Source organism: Amblyraja radiata, chromosome 24 (assembly GCF_010909765.2).
Source record: "Amblyraja radiata isolate CabotCenter1 chromosome 24, sAmbRad1.1.pri, whole genome shotgun sequence".
In the NCBI taxonomy this organism is placed as follows: Eukaryota; Metazoa; Chordata; class Chondrichthyes; order Rajiformes; family Rajidae; genus Amblyraja; species Amblyraja radiata.
Window position 1 is genome coordinate 1471526 of NC_045979.1, and position 20323 is coordinate 1491848.

Consider the following 20323-nt stretch of genomic DNA (forward strand, 5'->3'; position numbering starts at 1 on the left):
ATCTAAAGATAACATTTCAGCTCTGAAAATTGGCCACAAATATATTTATGTTAAACAAAACTGGACAAAATTAACATAGTCAGGGTCTTCCCAACTGGAAAGCGATTAAAATACATGATATCTTAGTGCAGGTTATTTAAAATATCAAACCTGGGATAGATTGCATTATTTGTGTTGATTACAATCGCTTCTTTGCTCTGAAAGTGCGCGGGAGATATGTTTTCAAATGCGAACCTTGTTTTGGAAGTGAATTAATCACGGGGATGTGCCGGGACCCCAGGTCAGGCGAGTCCGGGACTCAAACAGAAGACTTGACCCGGCAAAGCGGGCACCGGGGGAATAGCGCAGGACCAAACCCGAGCCCGGAAATGGCGAGTCCAGGGCCGACCCAATATCACCCCGGTGCATCCCACCCCTAAAGCAGATTTTTTAAATCCGAAAATAAAGGAATTTGGCTCACACTAATAAAGTATCACATGCGCCGTGAATTATTAAGAACATCCACTGCAAATCCACGGCCCAGCACTCCGGAGGCAGTCTCTCCCTATGCCGCAGTCTCTCCCTATGCCGGACCCACCAACCAAAGCGTGCACACCAAAATAATTTACCATCTGATTTTATGCCGTCGGTCTTATTTTAAAAATAAAGTTCTATTTCCACATCTATTGTGCTTCTTTGTGTGGAATATATCCATCTATAACATCACATTGTCGTATAATTGTAGAATATTTATCCCTCACGCTGTTAAAACTAGCAGCAGGTATTGGCGCCGCTGAAATGTGGAGAATCAACGCGAAGACACCAACACATCTTCATTTTGAACAGTCGCCTCCGCATTCAGTTCTGCCACAATGTTTTACTGAGCCGGACAGTGAAGTCAAGACTGTGCCAACTTCGGCTACACAACAGATCACACGTGTTCTCCAGAGATGCTGCCCGACCCGCTGAGTTACTCTAACATGTTGTGTCTATCTCGGGTAAAATCCAGAGTCTACAGTTCCTTCCAACACAGTAACCGCTAGTTTTCTTTTCTTGGACTCTCAATCTAAGGAAGAATCCCGATCCAAAACGTTACCTACTCCTTCTCTCCAGAGATGCTGCCTATCCCCGCTGAGCTACTCTAGCATTTTGTGTCTATCTTCGGTAATAACAAAAAACGTTACTGTTCAAGACATTGCTCTCTGTCTGTGACTGCAGGGTTGACAATTGGAACAAACACATTTCCAGGCAGACAGAATATTTTATTGTGCAGCGGTCTATTGAAAGGATTTAGGTACATCTACCCAAGGTCGTGCGTTTTTCTGCGGAAAGTTCGTAAACATCTGTGAAGTCAACCCAGGGTGAAACTTTGGTAGCGAGGCACTGACCTGGAGAGTGTTGTGGAACAGAGGAATCTAAGAGAAATATACATATACATATAACAAGGAACTGCGGATCTGGTTTATTTAAAAAAAAAGATACAAAGTGATGGAGCGACATAGCTCCCCTAAAGTGGCGTCGCTGCAGGAGGCCACGCTGGCCTTAATCAGTCAGAGCACCGTGCAGGAATTGTGACATTGTGTTGCTGTTGTACAAGGGATTGATGAGGCTGCACATGGAGTATTGTGTTCAGTTTTGTTCACCCTGTGGTAGGAAAGGCGTTATTAAGCTGGAAGACGCGTCGGGAAAATGTACCACAGTGTTTGTTGCCAGCACACAGAGTCATGAGCTACAGGGAGGTGTTGGACAGGCTGGGACTTTATTCCTTAGAGTGCAGGAGGATGAGGGGTGATCTTTAATAGGTGTATAAAATCCTGAGGGGAATAGACATAGTGAATACACGGAGTCTTCATCGCCAGAAAATGAAATCAAATACTGGAGGGCATAGGTTTAAGGTGAGGGGGAAGATTTAATAGGAAGCTCAGAGGCAACTTCTTCACTCAATCAGAAGGTATATGGAGCCAGCTGCCAGGGGAAGTAGTTGAGGCAGGTACAATAACACGGGTAGGAAGATTTTGAGGGATATGGGCCAAACGTGGGAAAATAACATTAGCTTAGATAGGGTTTTTTTGTTGCTATGGACACGGTTGGCCAAAAGGGCTGGTTCCACACTATATTGCTCTATCACTATCCAGTTTAGTGCTGCAATCTATATGCAACCCCCCCCCCCCCCCCCCCCCCCGCCTTTTGGGAAGGCTGAATTGAAAGGCATTCAGTCCATCTGACCTTTCCATGTCTTCATGTTTATTGGTCACTGTGAACCCCAATATATGCCTGTCCAACCTCCTGCATTCGTCATCAATATAATTCATCTCCACCCCTCACTGAAGAGCTCTCCTCTCCGCCTCCGTGCAGCTGAGATACCACATAGATGCCATAAGTTAATATGCTCTCTGCACCACAGAGAGCATATTAACGTATGGCATCTCTGTGTGGTATCTCAGCTGCATGGAGAGGAGAGCTCTTCAGCGCGTCGTCCATAGAGCGCAGAGGATCATTGGGACACAGCTACCAGCCTTGGAGGGCATCTACCACACACGGTGCCTCAGGAAGGCCGTCAGCATCCATAAAGACTCCTCACACCCTTGTAACGGACTGTTTGAACTACTTCCATCCGGTAGACGTTACAAGGCCTTCTACGCCCGAACCTCCAGACTCAGAAACAGCTATAGCGGCTCTGAACCGGCTCTACTGAGTGCCCCCCACCCCTCCTGGTCTGTCTCCCTTGGATGGTCACGTCACACAACTTATTTATTTATTTTACTTTTCTTTTACATCGGTTGGAAGCTGCATACTAAATCTCGTTGCACTGACGTGCAATGACAATAAAATATATTATTATTATTATTATTATTAGTGCTGAGCTCCATAATCTCACCATTCATCAGGCAAATAAGTTCCTTTGGTAAACCCCATTGAATGTAAATGTTAATGGAATCTGAACCTCATTTCCAGGCATGACCACTGAAGGAGGTTGATGAGGGTGAGGAAGAAGATATGTTACTGTATTACAGGAGGGCTGTTTGAGGAAGTTCGTGTGGAAGATAAACCTGGAGTTGATGAGTTGGGTTAAATAGCCCTATCAATGGCTGAGTTCTCTATGTCATATTTGGAGGTCATGGTATTTTATTTTGGAATAGAAAACTCTAGACTTTTGAAAAAAAAATCAGCTTCTTTCTGCCTAGCTCGAATTATCCCCGTGTTCTACAAACCCAACATGAACAGGATTACTTTTTTGCTATCAACCCTCCCAATTCTTTGCTAAGTTTTGTGTTAAATTAGAACATAGAACATAGAACATTACAGCACAGGAACAGGCCCTTTGAACCATGATGTATGTCCTGAACATAATGTCAAATTAAACTAATCTCCACTGCCTACAAATGTTCAATATCCCTCTATGCCCTGCATGTTGTGTCTGACTAAAAGTCTCAAATACTCCACTATCAAATTTGCCTCCACCACCACCCCTGGCAGCACATTCCAGGCGCTCACCACCAACTGTGTAAGAAACTTGCCCTGCACATCATCCTTAACTTTGCCCCTCTCAACTTAAAACTATGCCCTCTGGTCTTTGACATTTCAAACTTGTGAAAATGGTTCTAACTGTCTACATTATGTAAGTGTCATGTAATTGTATATAGTTCAATCAGGACTCCCCTCAAACTCCAACGTTCCAGAGAAAACAATCCAAAAAATTAGATCACATTTCCATTTTTGAAGCAACCATTCCTTATAATTTAATAATTTAGCCTCAATATCATTTGGATTAGTCCTGATGTTATCTTGTTTGCCCTCCATCCAGCCTGCACCCTAATGGTCTCCATGCACTTATCCCCCAGTCGCACTTGCCACATGCAGCTGTAAGATTCCAAACCAGGTTGAACCTTGGGTGAGAGAGTCAAGCTGCTGGTAGCAATGAGGCCACAGGCAGGAGTTATCCTGAGGTTCTTCCCCAAGGTGGCCTGATTGCTTTTTGGCAACTCACTGCCATCTCAGTAACTATATAAAGGTGGGTCAGATGGATCTAAATAGTTTCTAAAACATAATATGAGAACTTTAAAATAGCTTGAGCAACTAGAAATTAATTAGTTAATCAAAGAAGTAAGTAAAGTAATCAAGGCCAATGATCCAATTTAAATAAACATGGTTTCACAAGGATCTGTGGATGCTGAAATCTTGAGTAAAACACAAAGTGCTGGAGTAAATCAACAGGTTAGGCAGCATCTGTGGAGGGAAATGGACAGGTGACGTTTCATGTCAAGACTCATCTTCAGTCTGAAACACCGTCTTCCCATTTCCCTCCACAGATGTTGCCTGACCCATTGAGTAATGCCAGGAGTTTGTGTTGTGCATTTAAACAAATCATTGGTTATAAAGCTAACAGGTTGATGTAAAATTCTAAATGCTATTGGAGGGCGAGATATTGAATGGGCTCAAGTTCCACATTGCAAATCATAAGGACAAAATTTTAACTGAGGTTGACGTGAAGAGGATGTTGGGGATTCTCTATGGAACTATTAGCTAGAAACTAACATGCTCTCGTGCATCTTATACTTTCTAAGTGTGGTTCCTAGAAATAAATGGATATTAATAGATATTTAGGTGTGATTAAGGGATATAGATTTATAACAGGGACAACGGATCACACGTGAGCTGTTTAATAGTGGAGCAGGCCTGAGGATTTTTGCCCTGTACCTTGATGTGTTTCCTTATGTTTTATTACAGGTTAGAGCTGTATAGGCCCTTTTTTATTTCAAGCCCCCTTGAAGTGAAAGTTAATGTTCTTTTACAATATTCATTTAGACTTTAGTTTAGAGATATGGCATGGAAACAGACCCTTCGCCCCACCACATTCGCACCGGCCATCGTTCACCCAGTCACACTAGTTCTATGTTATCCTACTTTCTCATCCAATCTCAACATACTGGGGGAATTTACAGAGGCCAATTAACCTCAAACCCGCACGTCCTGGGGATGCGGGAGGAAACCAGAGCACCCAGATGAAATCCAAGGTTAGAATTGAAGCTGGGTCTCTGGTGCTGTGAGGCAGCGTCTCTATCAGTTCTATCAAAATTAGGAAATTCAAGATAACAACTGATAAAGCTACTAAAGAATTCAGGGGAAACTTCTTTACTCGTGCAATTAGTCTTAGAAAAATACAACAGGACCTAGGGCTCACTAAGTCTATATGGACCATTATTAATTTACACTAACCTTGCACACCCTAACTTATTCTCCCCATATTGCCATCAACCCTCCCCCTTCCCTATCTCAGGTTGTATGACACAACTATAGATATGGGGCATTTTTGAATGGACAAATAACCAACCAATCTGCATGTCTTTGAAATATGGGAGGAAGCTGGAGAAACCAGACACAAACCCAAGCAATCACTGGAGACATTCAAACTCCACTCAGATAGCACCCGAGGACAGGGTTGAATCTGAGTAAGTTAGCACCACGGGGCAACATTGTTGGTGCTGGAGCGGCTGCAGAGATTGGCATCGTTAGATGTCAGGGGAAATTGAAAATAAATGATGGATTAGGAAGTCCTGCAGGTGGAATGAGATGAGGTAGGGCAGGAGTAGATACTTTTAGAACTTAAACAAAGAGCAAATTGGAGAGTGAACACTAATGGAACAAAATATCCCTGTAATCAATGGAAATTAGCCAAAATGTTGTTGTTGGAATGAATGTCATGAGCTTGAAAATGTTTATTGTCTTCCTTTGATTAGGAATGCTTTCTTGAAACCAGACTTCATCTATCTGTCTTCCTGTTGGCTTTCATTCCAAAGAGTTTCAAAATAGGAAAGTATTGTTACAATTTACAAGGGGTTAGGAAGGAAGGCCACATCTGGAATACTGTGGATAATTTTGGTTCCCTTTTTAAGAAAGGATGTACTGTTATTGGAACTGGCCCAAATAGGATTCACTAGACTGGTTCCAAGGATGAGAGTGTTGTCCTATCTTGAGCGGCTAAAGAAGAGGGATCGGTATTTAAATAAAATAAAATAATGAGTGGAGATCTTACTGAAGTTTATAAGATCCTGAGAAAGTGTGATAGGATAGATACTGAACTGTTTCCACCAATGAGGGAGCTTTCAGTGAGAGACTAGTGTTATGTAAAGAGGGCAGCCATTTACTATTGAAGTGTGAAGACATTTATTTTTGTTAAATCTCTGGAAATTCTCAGGAGCTTTGTGCAGGACAGATTGTTGGAGGTATTCAGATCTATAGACATCACATCATGAAAACAGACCCTTCAGCCCAACACATCCATACCAACCAAGTTACATTATCTAAACTACTCCCATTTGCCCATGTTTTGTCCCTATCATTGTAAATCTTTCCTATCTATGTACCTGTCCAAACATCTTTAAGTGTTGCTGTAGTACCCATCTCAACTACCTCCTCTGGCAACTCGTTCCATGTATCCAACACTCTCCGTGTGAAAAAGTTGCCCCTCAGGTTCCTGTTAAATCTTTCCCCTCCCATGTTCAACCTGTGCCTTCTAGCTCTAGGTTACCCTACCATGGGAATAATAATCTATGCATTCACCTTATCGAAGCCTCTCATGATTTTGTTCACCTCTATAAGATTATGCCTCAGCACTCAATGGGATAAAGTCCTAGTTTGTCCAACCTCAAAGCAATTAAGTGAAAACAGTACAAAGAGGAGGAATTAGAAAGACAGTGATGGTATCAGCGGAAACAGTGTTGTAGTATGGAGCATAAGCTAGAAGGACAGGGTTGAAATTGCCCATTTCGGTGCTGTGAAATTCTCTGCATCAAATATTTCTAAGCCTGATATATCCAGCCAAATAGGCAGAAGGAAGGGCATGTTTAAAAATAGAGTCCGGATGCAATTTACATGTGACAGATAGAAAGTAAATTCAGAAGCAAATTTATTAAGAAATTACAGAGAAAATAGCTATCGCAGCAACAAGTGGCACAAGATGACATTTTTTGGGTGTCCAAATTTGTATGTCTTCTGTCCAGTGAAGGTGACATTGGTGGACAGAGTCCTGAGTATAAGACAATACTACAGTTGTAATATCCAATACATGCACAGAGAAGTAGCAAATAATTAAGAATGTTAAAGAGATTGATGAGAACAAATTTGTTTAACTCCCTAATCCCTTAATTCCACACATGTAGATGGGTGTAGATGAAGTTAACTCCCTGTATTAGGACTACTGCAGTTTTGGAATGCATTCATGATATGGGATACAGGCACAATGTTGTCTGGGTTTCAGCAACTAAGTTACAGAGAAAGGTTGAACAAGTTAGGGCTTTATTCTTTGGAGCGCAGAAGGTTAAGGGGAGACTTGATAGAGGTCTTTAAAATGATGAGAGGGATAGACAGAGTTGATGTGGATAAGCTTTTCCCACTGAGAGTAGGGAAGATTCAAACAAGACATGACTTGAGAATTAAGGGACAGAAGTTTAGGGGTAACATGAGGGGGAACTTCTTTACTCAGAGAGTGGTGGCTGTGTGGAATGAGCTTCCAGTGAAGGTGGTGGAGGCAGGTTCGTTTTTATCATTTAAGAATAAATTGGATAGTTATATGGACGGGAAAGGAATGGAGGGTTATGGTCTGAGCGCAGGTGTATGGGACTAGGGGAGAATACGTGTCCAGCACGGACTAGAAGGATCGAGATGGCCTGTTTCCGTGCTGTAATTGTTATATGGTTATATGGTTATATCTGTGGCTTTGACCACATGCTAACAATAGTTGGAAGTGCAGCAAACACAAAGGAATATAGTAATGGACTTCAAATGGACATGGAGACATAAGGAATTGCAGATACTGACAGAAAAATAGACGCGAAGTACTGGAGTAACTCAGGCCAGGCAGAATCTCTGTAGAACATAAATAGATAACTTTTCAGATCAGAACCCTTCTTCAACTTTGAGGAGATTTTGCAGTGGAGATTTCCTGGCCGGAAGCATCAGTTATCCATAGACCAAGCGGAGGTTGGGCGATCGTTTCGCCCAACACCTCCGCTCGGTCCGCATTAACCAACCTGACCTCCCGGTGGCTCAGCACTTCAACTCCCCCTCCCACTCCGTATCCGACCTCTCTGTCCTGGGTCTCCTCCATGGCCAGAGCAAGCAACACCGGAAATTGGAGGAACAGCACCTCATATTCCGCTTGGGGAGTCTGCATCCTGGGGGCATGAACATTGAATTCTCCCAATTTTGTTAGTCCTTGCTGTCTCCTCCCCTTCCTCAGCCCTCGGGCTGTCTCCTCCCATCCTCCAGCCTTCGGGCTCCTCCTTCTTTTTCCTTTCTTCTCCCCCCCCCCCCCCCCCCCCGATCAGTCTGAAGAAGGGTTTCGGCCCGAAACGTTGCGTATTTCCTTCGCTCCATAGATGCTGCTGCACCCGCTGAGTTTCCTGATGTACAGGGATAGTTTGGACAAGCTAGGACTTTCTTCCTTGGAGCACAGGGGGGTGAGGAGTGATCTTACAGCAGTATATAAAATCAGGAGGGGATAGGTAGGGAAGACGCAAAGAATATTTTATATCCAGGGTAGGGGATTCAAGAACCAGAGAACATAAGTTTAAGGTGAAAGAGGAAAGTTTTAAGGGCCATTTTGTTCACACAATGTGTATGGGTATATGGGATGAGCTGCCAGATGAGGTAGTCGAGGCAATTACTATTACAGCATTTATAATACATTTGAATATGTACAACATGGATAGGAAAGGTTTAGAGAGATATGGACCAAACACAGGCATGTGGGACTAGTGTAGATGGGGTATCTTGGACAGCATGAGAAAGTTGCGAAGCGCGAAGTTTATCCTGAACAAGACACAAAATGTTGGAGGAACTCAGCGGGCGAGGCAGCGGGAATGGATCGCGTCCCTACTTTGACTTGTGTAGTAAAAAAAACTGCAGATGCTGGCATACACCGAAGAAAGTGCCGGAGTAACTCAGCGGGCCAGGCGGCATCTCTGGAGAAAACGTTTCGGATCGGGACCCTTCTTCAGACTAAAACTCCTACTGTGCTGGGTTTTCTAATTTAACAGGATGGAACGGCGTTCTACAGATCCCATGGGAAGGAAGTTTGAGGAAGCACTCTCTGCTCTCCGTGTAGGGAGAAGAGTGAGGAAAGAGTCATCTTCAAGTGGGAGGGAACTAGATGTGACCAAAATACCAGTTCCCCGGTTAGATATAGAAACACTTCTCTAGCTAACATAACTCTCTCCCACTCTGTATTATGCGTGCGCTCAGGGATTGTCAGCGGGTACAATGTTCTCTCAAGTCGCCCGGAATCCGGTCTGTGGCATCTAATCGCCCAGGGAGAACATTTTAAAACGAGGAATTCCGTGTTTGGCCAACCATCGATTTTGTCACCTGGTTATCTGTGATATCCAAACCGGCTTGAAAACCGAGTCAACGCGTTGTTTTGCTACGGAGCAACCGAATGCCTCTGTCAAAGGGGAAGTACGGCCCCGGCGGCCGAGTGGCCTCTGTGCTGTGAGACATCCTGGTCGGGCCATGTGTGTCATAGAGTGATAGAGTCATACAGCATGGAAACAGACCCTTCGGCCCAACTTGCCCACGCCGACGTACATGCCCCATCTACACTAGTCCCACCTGCCTGTGCTTGACCCATAACTCTTTAAACCTTTCCTATCCATATACCTGTCCAAATGTCTCTTAAATGCTATAATAGTACCCGCCTCAACTACTTCATCGGGCAGCTCGTTTCATACACCCATCATCCTTTGTGTGTAAAAGTGACCCCTCGGGTAAATCTCCCCCTCTCCCCCTCCCCCCCCTCTCCCCTCCCCCCCCCCCCCTCCCCCCCCCCCCCCCCCCCCCCCCCCCCCACCCCCACCCCCCCCACCCCTCCCCCTCGTCTATTAAATCGTGCGCAGTGACTGCTTCGGTTCCAATATAAAATCGGCACCATGAACCCAATTTCTGTAAAGTCAAATATACGCCGATTGAAGTTAGCGACCACACTTATATTGCATGGACAATGTTTGCTAACCTTCCAGTTAGTGATGACCATTTCCCAGTAACTCAAACCTTCGAATGAAACGCTCGGGAACCCAAATAAATAATACCTGTCTCGGAAGTAAAACGCTTTTCGTTAATGGTTTAAAACTCAAATGTGAAAAAATACATTCCTACTGCTATAAAATGCCCGCTTTCATCTGCTGTAATCAATGCATATTCGGGCTAATGAACGAGTCAGGCCCACAAACGAGTTGGGCGCACAATTTGTAAACAGTCCACACTCCTGCAAACATCATTTCCTTGTTTCCATAATATAACCATTTAATAAATCCGGTACTCTTACATATTAGCATTTTTTAGGTTTCGTTGGTACTGGTCTAACTAATCAGAACGCCAGGGAGAGGTTGGGCAGGCTATAGCTTTATCCCTTGAAGCGCAGGAGTCTAAGGATGGTCTTATGGGGGTGTATAAAATCATGAGGGGAAAAGATAGGGTGAAAGCAGAGGTTATTTTATTCCCAGAGTTTGGGAAACAAGAACGAGGGCGACACTCTTGAGGGACAACTTTTCACACAGAGGGTAGTGGGTGTATGGAACAAGTTGCCAGATGAGGAATTGAGATAAGTTCAGTAACTACATTTAAAGGTCAGAGGTACACAAAAATGGTACACAGAAATAGGCCGAAACGTTGCATATTTCCTTCGCTCCATAGATGCTGCTGCACCCGCTGAATTTCTCCAGCATTTTTGTGCATCTTCGATTTTCCAGCATCTGCAGTTCCTTCTTAAATACATTTAAAGGTCATTTGGACATGTCATATTTAGAGGGAGTCGTACAGCGTGGAAACAGGCCCGTCGGCCTAACCTGGCCACGCCGAACAACATGTCCTATCTACTAGTCCCTCCTGCCTGCGTTTGGCCCATAACCCTCGAAGCGTGCCTCATCCATGTGCCTGGCTAAATGGTTTTTAAACGTTGCGATCAACACTGCCACGACTTCCTCCTCCGGCAGCTTGTTCCATACACCCACTAGCCTCTGTGTACAAAGTTGTCCCTCAAGAGTGTTTCATTGTCATATGTACCTGCAAGGGTACAGTGAAACCCTTTTTTGCGGCACTTTCACGGACATAAAAGTAATAAAACACAGATAAATATAACGATACCAAACAAATAAATTAATATTCCCTGTGGTAGTGGGACATACCGAAGTCTAATGCAACCAATGACATGCTCCTATTAAATCTCGCCCCTCTCATCTTAAACCTATGCCCCCTCGGGTACCCAGTAAATCTTCCTCCCCTCATCGCCCTCCGGTTCTCGATGCCCGTACTCTGGGTAACATACACTGTGTGTTTATCCGATCTTACATGGATAGGAAAGTTTAGATGGACATAGGCCAAACGCCATAAATGTTTAGACGGAGCATCTTAGTCAGCATGGAGGGAATGGGCCGAAGGGCCGTGCTGTATGGCTCTATGAATACATCGCGCGATTGCGGGACTTGCAGCATTTGGTTTGACACCAGTTACAAGGCGATGATAAGTGTTGGCTGCCACTGGTAGACAGACACTGACTCACCCTCGGTACCGCCGTCCGCCTGCGCTGCCCGATGTGCGGCCGCGCCCTCATACTTGGGCGTGTTGTCCGCCGCTGGCCGGCGCTGAGTATCCCCGGACAGGTAATCTCGGGCCCCCGTTCCCCTGTCGCCCCTGCAGCAGCCTCCCCAGGCACCGTGCGCGTCCTGAAGTTTGTCCCGGGAGTAGAAGGCCATGAGGCCGGGCTCGGGGTGGGCGAGGTGCCGGCTGGAGGGGGTGCAGAACGGTGCACACAGCCGCGACTCCATCATCATCTCGCCGGGCCCCTGCTCCTGTCTCATCGTCCACCGTACCCGTGCCCTCGCTCTCTCTCTCTCGCTCTCGCTCTCGCTCTCTCTCCCCTCTCCCCCTGCACCCTGTCACTGAAATGGGCGGGTTGTTTACTAAATAACATCTTTTGGGGCAAGAGGTTTCAGATATTCGTGACATAACCGCCCAAAAATCCAATCACGTGCAGCCCTCGCCGCCTCAGTTAACCCTTGCGTGTCCCCGCCTTCCCAGGCAGCAACCAGATTGCAAAGTCCCAACACTGGAGCCTCGAAGCTGAAGGCATTTTAAAGAAGAAGACTTGAATGCATTAACTATGCCGTCTCATGTTGGTAGTTTTCAATGCACAACCAGTAATATCCCAAACATTATTCATACTAAGTGTTTAAGAAGGAACTGCAGATGCTGGAAAATCGAAGGTACACAAAATGCTGGAGAAACTCAGCGGGTGCAGCAGCATCTATGGAGCGAAGGAAACAGGCAACGTTTCGGGACGAAACGTTGCCTATTTCCTTCGCTCCGTTGATGCTGCTGCACCCGCTGAGTTTCTCCAGCATTTTTGTGTACCACCTATTATTCATACTAATCCAGGTACCTACAGTAATAGTGTCACGTAGGTGTACAGGACGGAAACAGGCCATTCGGCCTACTTAGGCCATTCGATCCACGCTGACCAAGTTGGCATATTGTGCTAGTCCCATTTGGCCTGCATCCCTCTAAACGCTTCTTTTCCATCTATCTGTCAATTGTCTTTTAAAAGCCGCAAATGTATCCGCTTCCTCGGCCAGCTACATGGACTACCCTCTGAGGTCCCCCTTAAATCTCACCCCTCTCATCCTAAATCTATGCCCTCTACTTTTAGAATCCTCTACCCTGGGAAAAAGACAGTGAGCGTTCACTTTACCCCTCCCCTCGTGATCGAGTACCCCGGTATCTGGAGCATGGCACGGTCAATAAACCAAACAGTATACCCAGTACTTTATTAATATGGCTAATCAATATACGACGAGTAATAATCCGAGTGCTGGAGTAACACTGAATACTTCATGTAAAATGTGAACAATACTCTGTACCAAACATGCAAAATATTATTTGCGACGTCTTTAGTTCCACGACCAACAGTGTGCTGAATTGGCTGGCGCCGGGAGAGGGGGGGGGGGGGGGGGGGGGGGGGGGGGGGGGGGAGTTCTCTAAGTAACTTGATTCAGGGAGAGTTTAGTTTTCCGAAATCTCGGATGTTTGCCAGAATCACTATCCGATTAAACTCCGAATATAATCTCGCGGGTGGAGATACGTTCTCTTCCTAGTTTCGCCCGATTTAAATTATGACGTTCAGTTATTCAGTGTTGTTTCGATAGGCCGGGTAAAATGGACCGAGAACGATGGTGTCAGAGTTGTTTTGTTGTCCAGCTACAATTAGGGAACTGTGGATGGATAGAAATTATTTCAATGCGTCGGCAGCGAGTTTTAAGCGTTTGGAGTGTTTAATTGTCACGCGTACCTCCAAGGGAACAATTACATTATTTCTTGCTGTGCCTTTATCGGCCCGTAAACGCAGTGACACACAGATGAATAGATAATAACTCATAATACAATAAATTACTAATCATAATACGAGATGACCGTTGTAATGCACAAGAGCAGCCCGTAGTGCATCCACAGACACAGCCCGCAGCACATCACAGTTGCTGCGGTTAGTGTTGTGAGTTGCTTGGTTTAGAGTTCATCTTAGTTTCTCCGACCATATTTCTTCCCCTTCAGCTTGTTGTTGTACTGCACAACCGAATAAGACACCACTGAAACATTTGTGGCTGGGGGAAATAGTTCGCAGTGCAACTGCCTTTTACACCATTTAGACAATAGACTGTATTTAAATGACCCGATGAAATGAAAACTAGCTGGTTGAAGCGTTTTAATTTTCATTCGCGGTGTGGACATACCATGCATTTACAGATATTGTTCTGCAAAGGGTTATGAATATGTATTCGGAGAACAGCCCCTGACAGGGGATGTGTATAAAAAGTTTCCACCAAAACAGGAAACTTCCATCCATTCACAAAACGAGGGCCGGGCGACCTGCCGCACTTTATAACATTTAATTTACAGTCGAGCCCGAGCGGCCGCGTTGCATAGACATATTTTTCCGCTTCAAGCACGCCATCGTTTGAATTCCTGTTCAAGTGCATAAAGTCAAAGAATGCCAACGCAATGTTGGCCTTTTGGACAAATCAGCTGTGCGTTAAAATGTTACTTACCGATGCCAGTTCTGTGAAACTCGTCTTGGGGACTGATGGCACCAAAACGGGAAGGTTTTAACAAACCCACGGCCAATAGTTGGAAAGCGAGATGGTAAATCAACAGTGTTGAATAAAGTGAGAAACTACATCCCTTGTGATTCAAAGGGGCGGCGGTAGCATGAATATATCGCTGGCCACATGGCGGGAGCAGTGCTGGGGACTGAGACTGGCGGCGATGTAGTCAAGTGGATGGGATTCGGCGCTGGCATCATTGTTTTGCTTGAGGTAAGTTCGGGGCCTAAATAGGTCATAACTTCAAAGAATGACACGGGGCTTGGAATTAGTTACTGAAGAGAACTGTTCCTTACAGACCCGGAATCAACCGCTGCAGTGGGTGCGAACCTTGACCGACAAACTACACAACCAGAAGCGGTGTGTGCCATGAAAAGTGAACGTAGCAATGTTAAAGCGGAATAAAATACAGAAATAAAGCCTTCACATTTACACATCTTTGAAGGCGCGGGATAAGTGCACACAGCTACTAAAAATACGAATGAAATCCACCGATGTGTAATATAAAAAGCCAGAAAAGTAATGAGGAAAATGCGAAGAAAGATTTACAGGGAAGTACCAGACTGAGTTGATAATTATTGTTAAAGGACAAATAGAAAACGGAAACCAAGAGATGCCTTTTATAGAGATTATCTGTTTTCAAAATTGAAGCTATGTTTGAAAAACACGGTGAGATTATTCAAGGACCCGCGATAACATTGTTATTAATGAAACCGTCGGGTAATAAAGAATAGTCTTTGCTCACGTTACTTGCACAGGGACATGGAACAGGGCGAGGCCATTTAATATTTCATTTTCTTCAATTGTTTTTTTAATAAAATCATGTTTGATACATGAAATGCAACGGGGTTTTTTGATTGACAAATAATCAATTTCAGATTTAAAATTAACAATTGTCTGCGTTATTTGTACTTAAGGAGAATTCTATATTTTTAACTACCTGCGTCTTTGCTTGAATTTCTGAATTTCACTCCTGAAATCTTGGGTCTTACTGATGGCATGTTAGCTGGCTCTAGGCACCCAATCAGTAGGGATCTTTTCACTCCTGATTTTCACTCCTAAATCCCAGCGAAAGCAGACATAGAGTGTACAAACATTGCTCATTATTTAACTTGCGATTAAGATAGCATTTTTAATAAATCGCAGATCCCTTCAAGACAAAAACATCTCCCCAAGGTGTTGAGCCAAGGAGTACTGATGGAAGAGTCTTCAGACCGAAACACTGCCTCCGTTTCTCATCCCACAGATGCAGCCTGGTTTGCTGAGTTAGGCTAGGATAAAATACAAACAATTCATTAGCACGTTTGACTAATTTCTGTACTAGATTTGGACGTTATACAAGGACCCAAGTGTATTTGAAGCTTCACAACTTCCAATTTTTCCCTCAAGGAATGTTTTTTGTTCTAACCTTTTAAAGTCCAAATTACAAAAAGCACATACTTGCCTCTACTCTAAAAGACTTTATTCAATGGATTCATAAAAGTCTAAATAAATAACAATCATAGAATCTGCCTTTCCACCCGCTTAGTCCCTACTTGAAAAAGCAGTCAGGGTTTTCAGGCATGACCTGTTCTTTTACAAATCTCTGCCGAGTCCTTCAGCTGAACATTGGCAATCAATCTGTAACCACCCACATCAACAGTTTCTCACTAATACATTTCAGGAAACATTGATAATCCACTTGTTTCTCCTTTTCCACTTTTCTCAAGAGGATGGTGATATGTTCAATGTTTCAATCTAAAGAAACCATTTCTGAATCAAGAGAACTTTGGAGGTTTGTACTTATCTGGAATCATCTGATCACACTCTTCCCTCGGAATACAGGAAGGACATTTTTTTGTGTGGTTGGGGAAGGGCTGAATTTGACATTTGTTATTGTCACTGGTGTTATTTCATTTCTTTTAATGTTCATTCTGATTTAATATAGGTTACCCTGAGATATTGGTGATGAGTTTTTTTGTGTAAATACTGATGCGTTAATTAAGAAAATGATTATAAATGCACACAAAAGAAAAATAAAACAAGATGTGTAGAGTGGGATTAACAGGAACTTTTTCTGAAAGCAGCTGAGTGTCCTTGTTTGGTGTTGCCTCCATATAACCATTTAACCATATAGCCATATAACAATTACGAACCTGCCTTCACCACTTCCACTGGAAGCTCATTCCACACAGCTACCACTCTCTGAGTAAAGAAGTTCCCCCCCACACGTTGCCCCTAAACTTTTGTCCCTTAATTCCCAAATCATATCCTCTTGTTTGAATCTTCCCTACTCTCAATGGAAAATGCGTATCCACGTCAACTCTGTCTATCCCTCTCATAATTTTAAAGACCTCTATCAAGTCCCCCCTTAACCATCTGCGCTCCAAAGAATAAAGACCTAACTTGTTCAACCTTTCTCTGTAACTTAGTTGCTGAAACCCAGGCAACATTCTAGTAAATCTCCTCTGTACTCTCTCTATTTTGTTGACATCTTTCCTATAATTTGGCGACCAGAATTGTACACCATACTCCAGAATTGGCCTCACCAATGCCTTGTACAATTTTAACTTTACATCCCAACTTCTATACTCAATGCTCTGATTTATAAAGGCCAGCACACCAAAAGCTGTCTTTACTACATGAGATTCCACCTTCAGGGAACTATGCACAGTTATTCCTAGATCCCTCTGTTCAACTGCATTCCTAAATTCGCTACCATTTACCATGTAAAATGCCTCCAACTATGACCATTGCATCTGCTTTCCCATCTACATCCTGTAACTAACAATCCAAGCAAATGGGTTCCATTTTTGTTCACTGGTTCATATGCTTTTGTAACAAATGATTGCAGATACATTCCTCTCGACTCAGTCAGAGCCTGACCACAGAAATAAAGAAGGATTTGCCGTTAAGCACTTATTCTGTAACCATTCCCACTAATCATTCCTTAAAACGACACTTTGTTTTATTTGATTCATCATGGGCATAGCCCTCCCGACCATTTAAAACATCTGCATGAGAGGCTGCCTCAAGAAAGTGGCATCTATCAACGAGGATCCCCATCAACCAGGCCATGCTCTCTTCTCACTGCTGCTGTTGGCCAAGAGGTACAGAAGCCTGAAGTCCCACACCACTAGGTTGAGGAAGTGACACTTTTTTACAACTATCAGGCTCTCGAACCAACCTGCACAACCCTAATAGAACATTAATAGAACTTTTTTTTTAAAATCGTGCATTATTACAATGCCTTATTTTTTTTGAACAACCTTTGATGGTCTAGAATTTCCATGCAATTTATGTATAAATATTACCTTTGAGTTGTACTTTTGTTGTTACCTTTGCTTGTGCAGCTGCTACAAGTAAGATTTTCATTGCACCTGTATCTCACCGTACGTGTTAATAAACGATGTCAATAAACTTGTTCTGACTTCAGCAGATCATTTTAATGTTTTGAACACATGTACCAAAAATTCTATAAAGGATTTAGCTTTTTTTTGTGTTTGGCAATTTATTAATAGTTTATAAATGACTGGAAGGTTACATCGCATGGGATCCAAGGAGTGATACCTGAATGGATAGAAAATTGGCTTAATGGAAGGAAGCAGAGGGTGATGGTGGAAATTTGCTTCCCGGACTGGAGGTCGGTGACTAGTGGTGTGCCTCAGGGTTCGGTTTACTGTTACCATTACAGTTTGGCTTTAATATCAATGATTTGGATGAAAACATACACGGCAAAATTAGCAAATTTGCAGATGATACAAAAGTGGGTACTTCTGCAGATAGTGAAGATGGTTGTGAAAAAATTGCACAAGATCTTGATCGATTGGCCAGGTGGGCTGAGGAATGGTTGATGGAATTTAATACAGAGAAATGTGAGTTGTTGCATTTTGGGATGTTTAACATGTGCAGGACCTACACAGTGAATGGTCGGGCTCTGAGGAGTGTTGTAGAGCAGCGGGATCTGGGAGTACAGGTGCATGGTTCCTTGAAGGTCGAGTCGCAGGTTGGTAGAGTGGTCAAAAAAGCTTTTGGCACATTGACCTTCAACAGTCAGAGAATTGAGTATAGAAGTTAGGAGGTAATGTTGCAGTTGTATAAGACGTTTGTGAGGCCACATTTAGAATATCGTGTTCTTTTCTAGGCGCCATGTTATCGGAAAGATGTTGTCAAGCTGGAAAGGGTACAGTGAAGATTTACAAGGATGTTGCTGGGGCCAGAGGGTCTGGGCTATAGGGCGAGTTTGAGTAGGCTGGGTCTATATTCCTTGGAGTACAGGAGGATGAGCGGTGATCTTATTGAGGTGTATAAAATCATGAGAGAACTAGATCGGGTAGATGCACAGAGTCTCTTGCCCAGAGTAGGTGAATCAAGGGCCAGAGGCCATAGGTTTAAGGTGAAGGGGAAAAAGAATTAATAGGAATCTGAGAGGTAACTTTTTCACACAAATGGTGGTAGGTGTATGGAACAAGCTGCCAGAGGAGGGAGTTAAGGCAGGGACTAACCCAAAATTTAAGAAACAGTTAGACAGGTACATGGATTGGACAGGTTTGGAGGGATATGGATCAAATGTAGGCAGGTGGGACTAGTGTCGCTGGGACATGATGGCCAGTATGGGCAAGTTGGGCTGAAGGGCCTGGTTCAACACTATATCACTCTTTGACTATGACTAAAATATACAGTTCACAGTATTCATTTCCTTCTAAACAGATAATAATATGTAATGTATTAAACTGATAGTAATGGATATTCAACATCAGGTGAACACAAACAGATGAAGTTTACTCAGCGGGTCAGGCAGCATCTCTGGAGAGAAGGAATGGGGGACGTTTCGGGTCAAGACCCTTCTTCAGTGGTTAAGGATAAGGGAAACGAGAGATATAGATGGCGATGTGGAGAGATAAAGAACAATGAACGAAAGATATGCAAACAAGTAACGATGAGAAAGGATTCAGGCTGTTTGTTGGGTGATATTGCAGCTTACAAGTGATTAGTTACCTGAAATGGGAACTGGGGTAGTGATTAAACTACAAAGACACTAGAAAGAGACATAAGAGACAGCTGATGCTAGGAGCTTGAGCAAAAGGACAAAGTGATGGATGAACTCAATGGATCAGGTAGCACCTGTGGAGGGACAAAGCCAGTCTGAAGAAAGACACAACAAAGTTAAGGGGATTGTAGTTCGATAGTCAAAGATTTTCACAAGTAAGTTTGCGCAAGTATCTTTAGTACTTATATAACCATATAACCATATAACAATTACAGCACGGAAACAGGCCATCTCGACCCTTCTAGTCCGTGCCGAACACATAATCTCCCCTAGTCCCATATACCTGCGCTCAGACCATAACCCTCCATTCCTTTCCCATCCATATAAAACTGATTATATGAGAAATATCTTCTGAAGAATATTTGACAAATTTGATAAATTTGAACATTTACATATTTGAACAGTTGCCGCAAAATTGCCAGTTATCACAGTAATACCAGTTATCACAGTGCCAACCACCCTAAAAGCAAAGCGAGACGGTATTTAACAGCAGTAGCCACTCGAATTGCTCAAACTACGCTGCAATAAATGTAGCTGAATGAGAAATATCTAGAGAAAAGTGTAAGTTGTATCTATTAGTGAGCGGCAGGGGGGGGGTTATTCATTGCATCCGACGGCGTGAACCACTGAGGGATGACTTTCCCCCCGTTCCCTCACGGATTATTGTTACAGCGTTAAGTCTCCAATGAAACTGGTCTAATTCTCCCTCTGGTATATTTGCAACGCGGGGCTTCTGTTTCTTATTCCGAACATGTTAAATTAATTAAAACCGATGTTCTGTTCTATACAAAACTGAGCTGGAAACATTTTATCGAATGTATATATCCGTTGGGTCGTCAGGACCATTCCAACGTTGGAAGGCTGGACTGTGGCTGCCGAGTGCTCCCTGCTCTCTCTCGACCTCTTTATGTCCAACCGACCCGTGAAGACCCAAGTACACATGATCCAGATCTTCGGCTTTAAATAAGCGGACGCAACACTTGCTAACACCCGTGTTCAAAAGGGAACTGCAGATGCTGGAATATCGAAGGTACACAAAATTGCTGGGGAAACTCAGCGGGTGCAGCAGCATCTATGGAGCGAAGGAAATAGGCGACGTTTCGGCCCGAAACCCTTCTTCAGACTGATGGGGGGTGGGGGGGGGGGAAGAAACTTGCTAACACCCCTC

At 43.8% G+C, this 20323-nt stretch overlaps 1 protein-coding gene and 1 long non-coding RNA gene across 2 annotated transcripts in view; one reads left to right on the forward strand and one right to left on the reverse strand.

The window, feature by feature from the left end:
• The window catches only part of alx3 (ALX homeobox 3), a 31472-nt gene extending 19440 nt beyond the window's left edge, over window positions 1-12032 (reverse strand). The window contains exon 1 of the mRNA XM_033042254.1: window positions 11534-12032. Coding sequence (XP_032898145.1) covers window positions 11534-11831 — 298 coding nt within the window. The 5' untranslated portion in view covers window positions 11832-12032. The remainder of the gene's footprint in view (window positions 1-11533) is intronic.
• Window positions 12033-13674: 1642 nt separating this feature from the next.
• The window catches only part of LOC116986686, a 70118-nt gene continuing 63469 nt past the window's right edge, over window positions 13675-20323 (forward strand). Inside the window, exon 1 of the long non-coding RNA XR_004415547.1 lies at window positions 13675-14339. This is a non-coding gene — a long non-coding RNA (uncharacterized LOC116986686). The remainder of the gene's footprint in view (window positions 14340-20323) is intronic.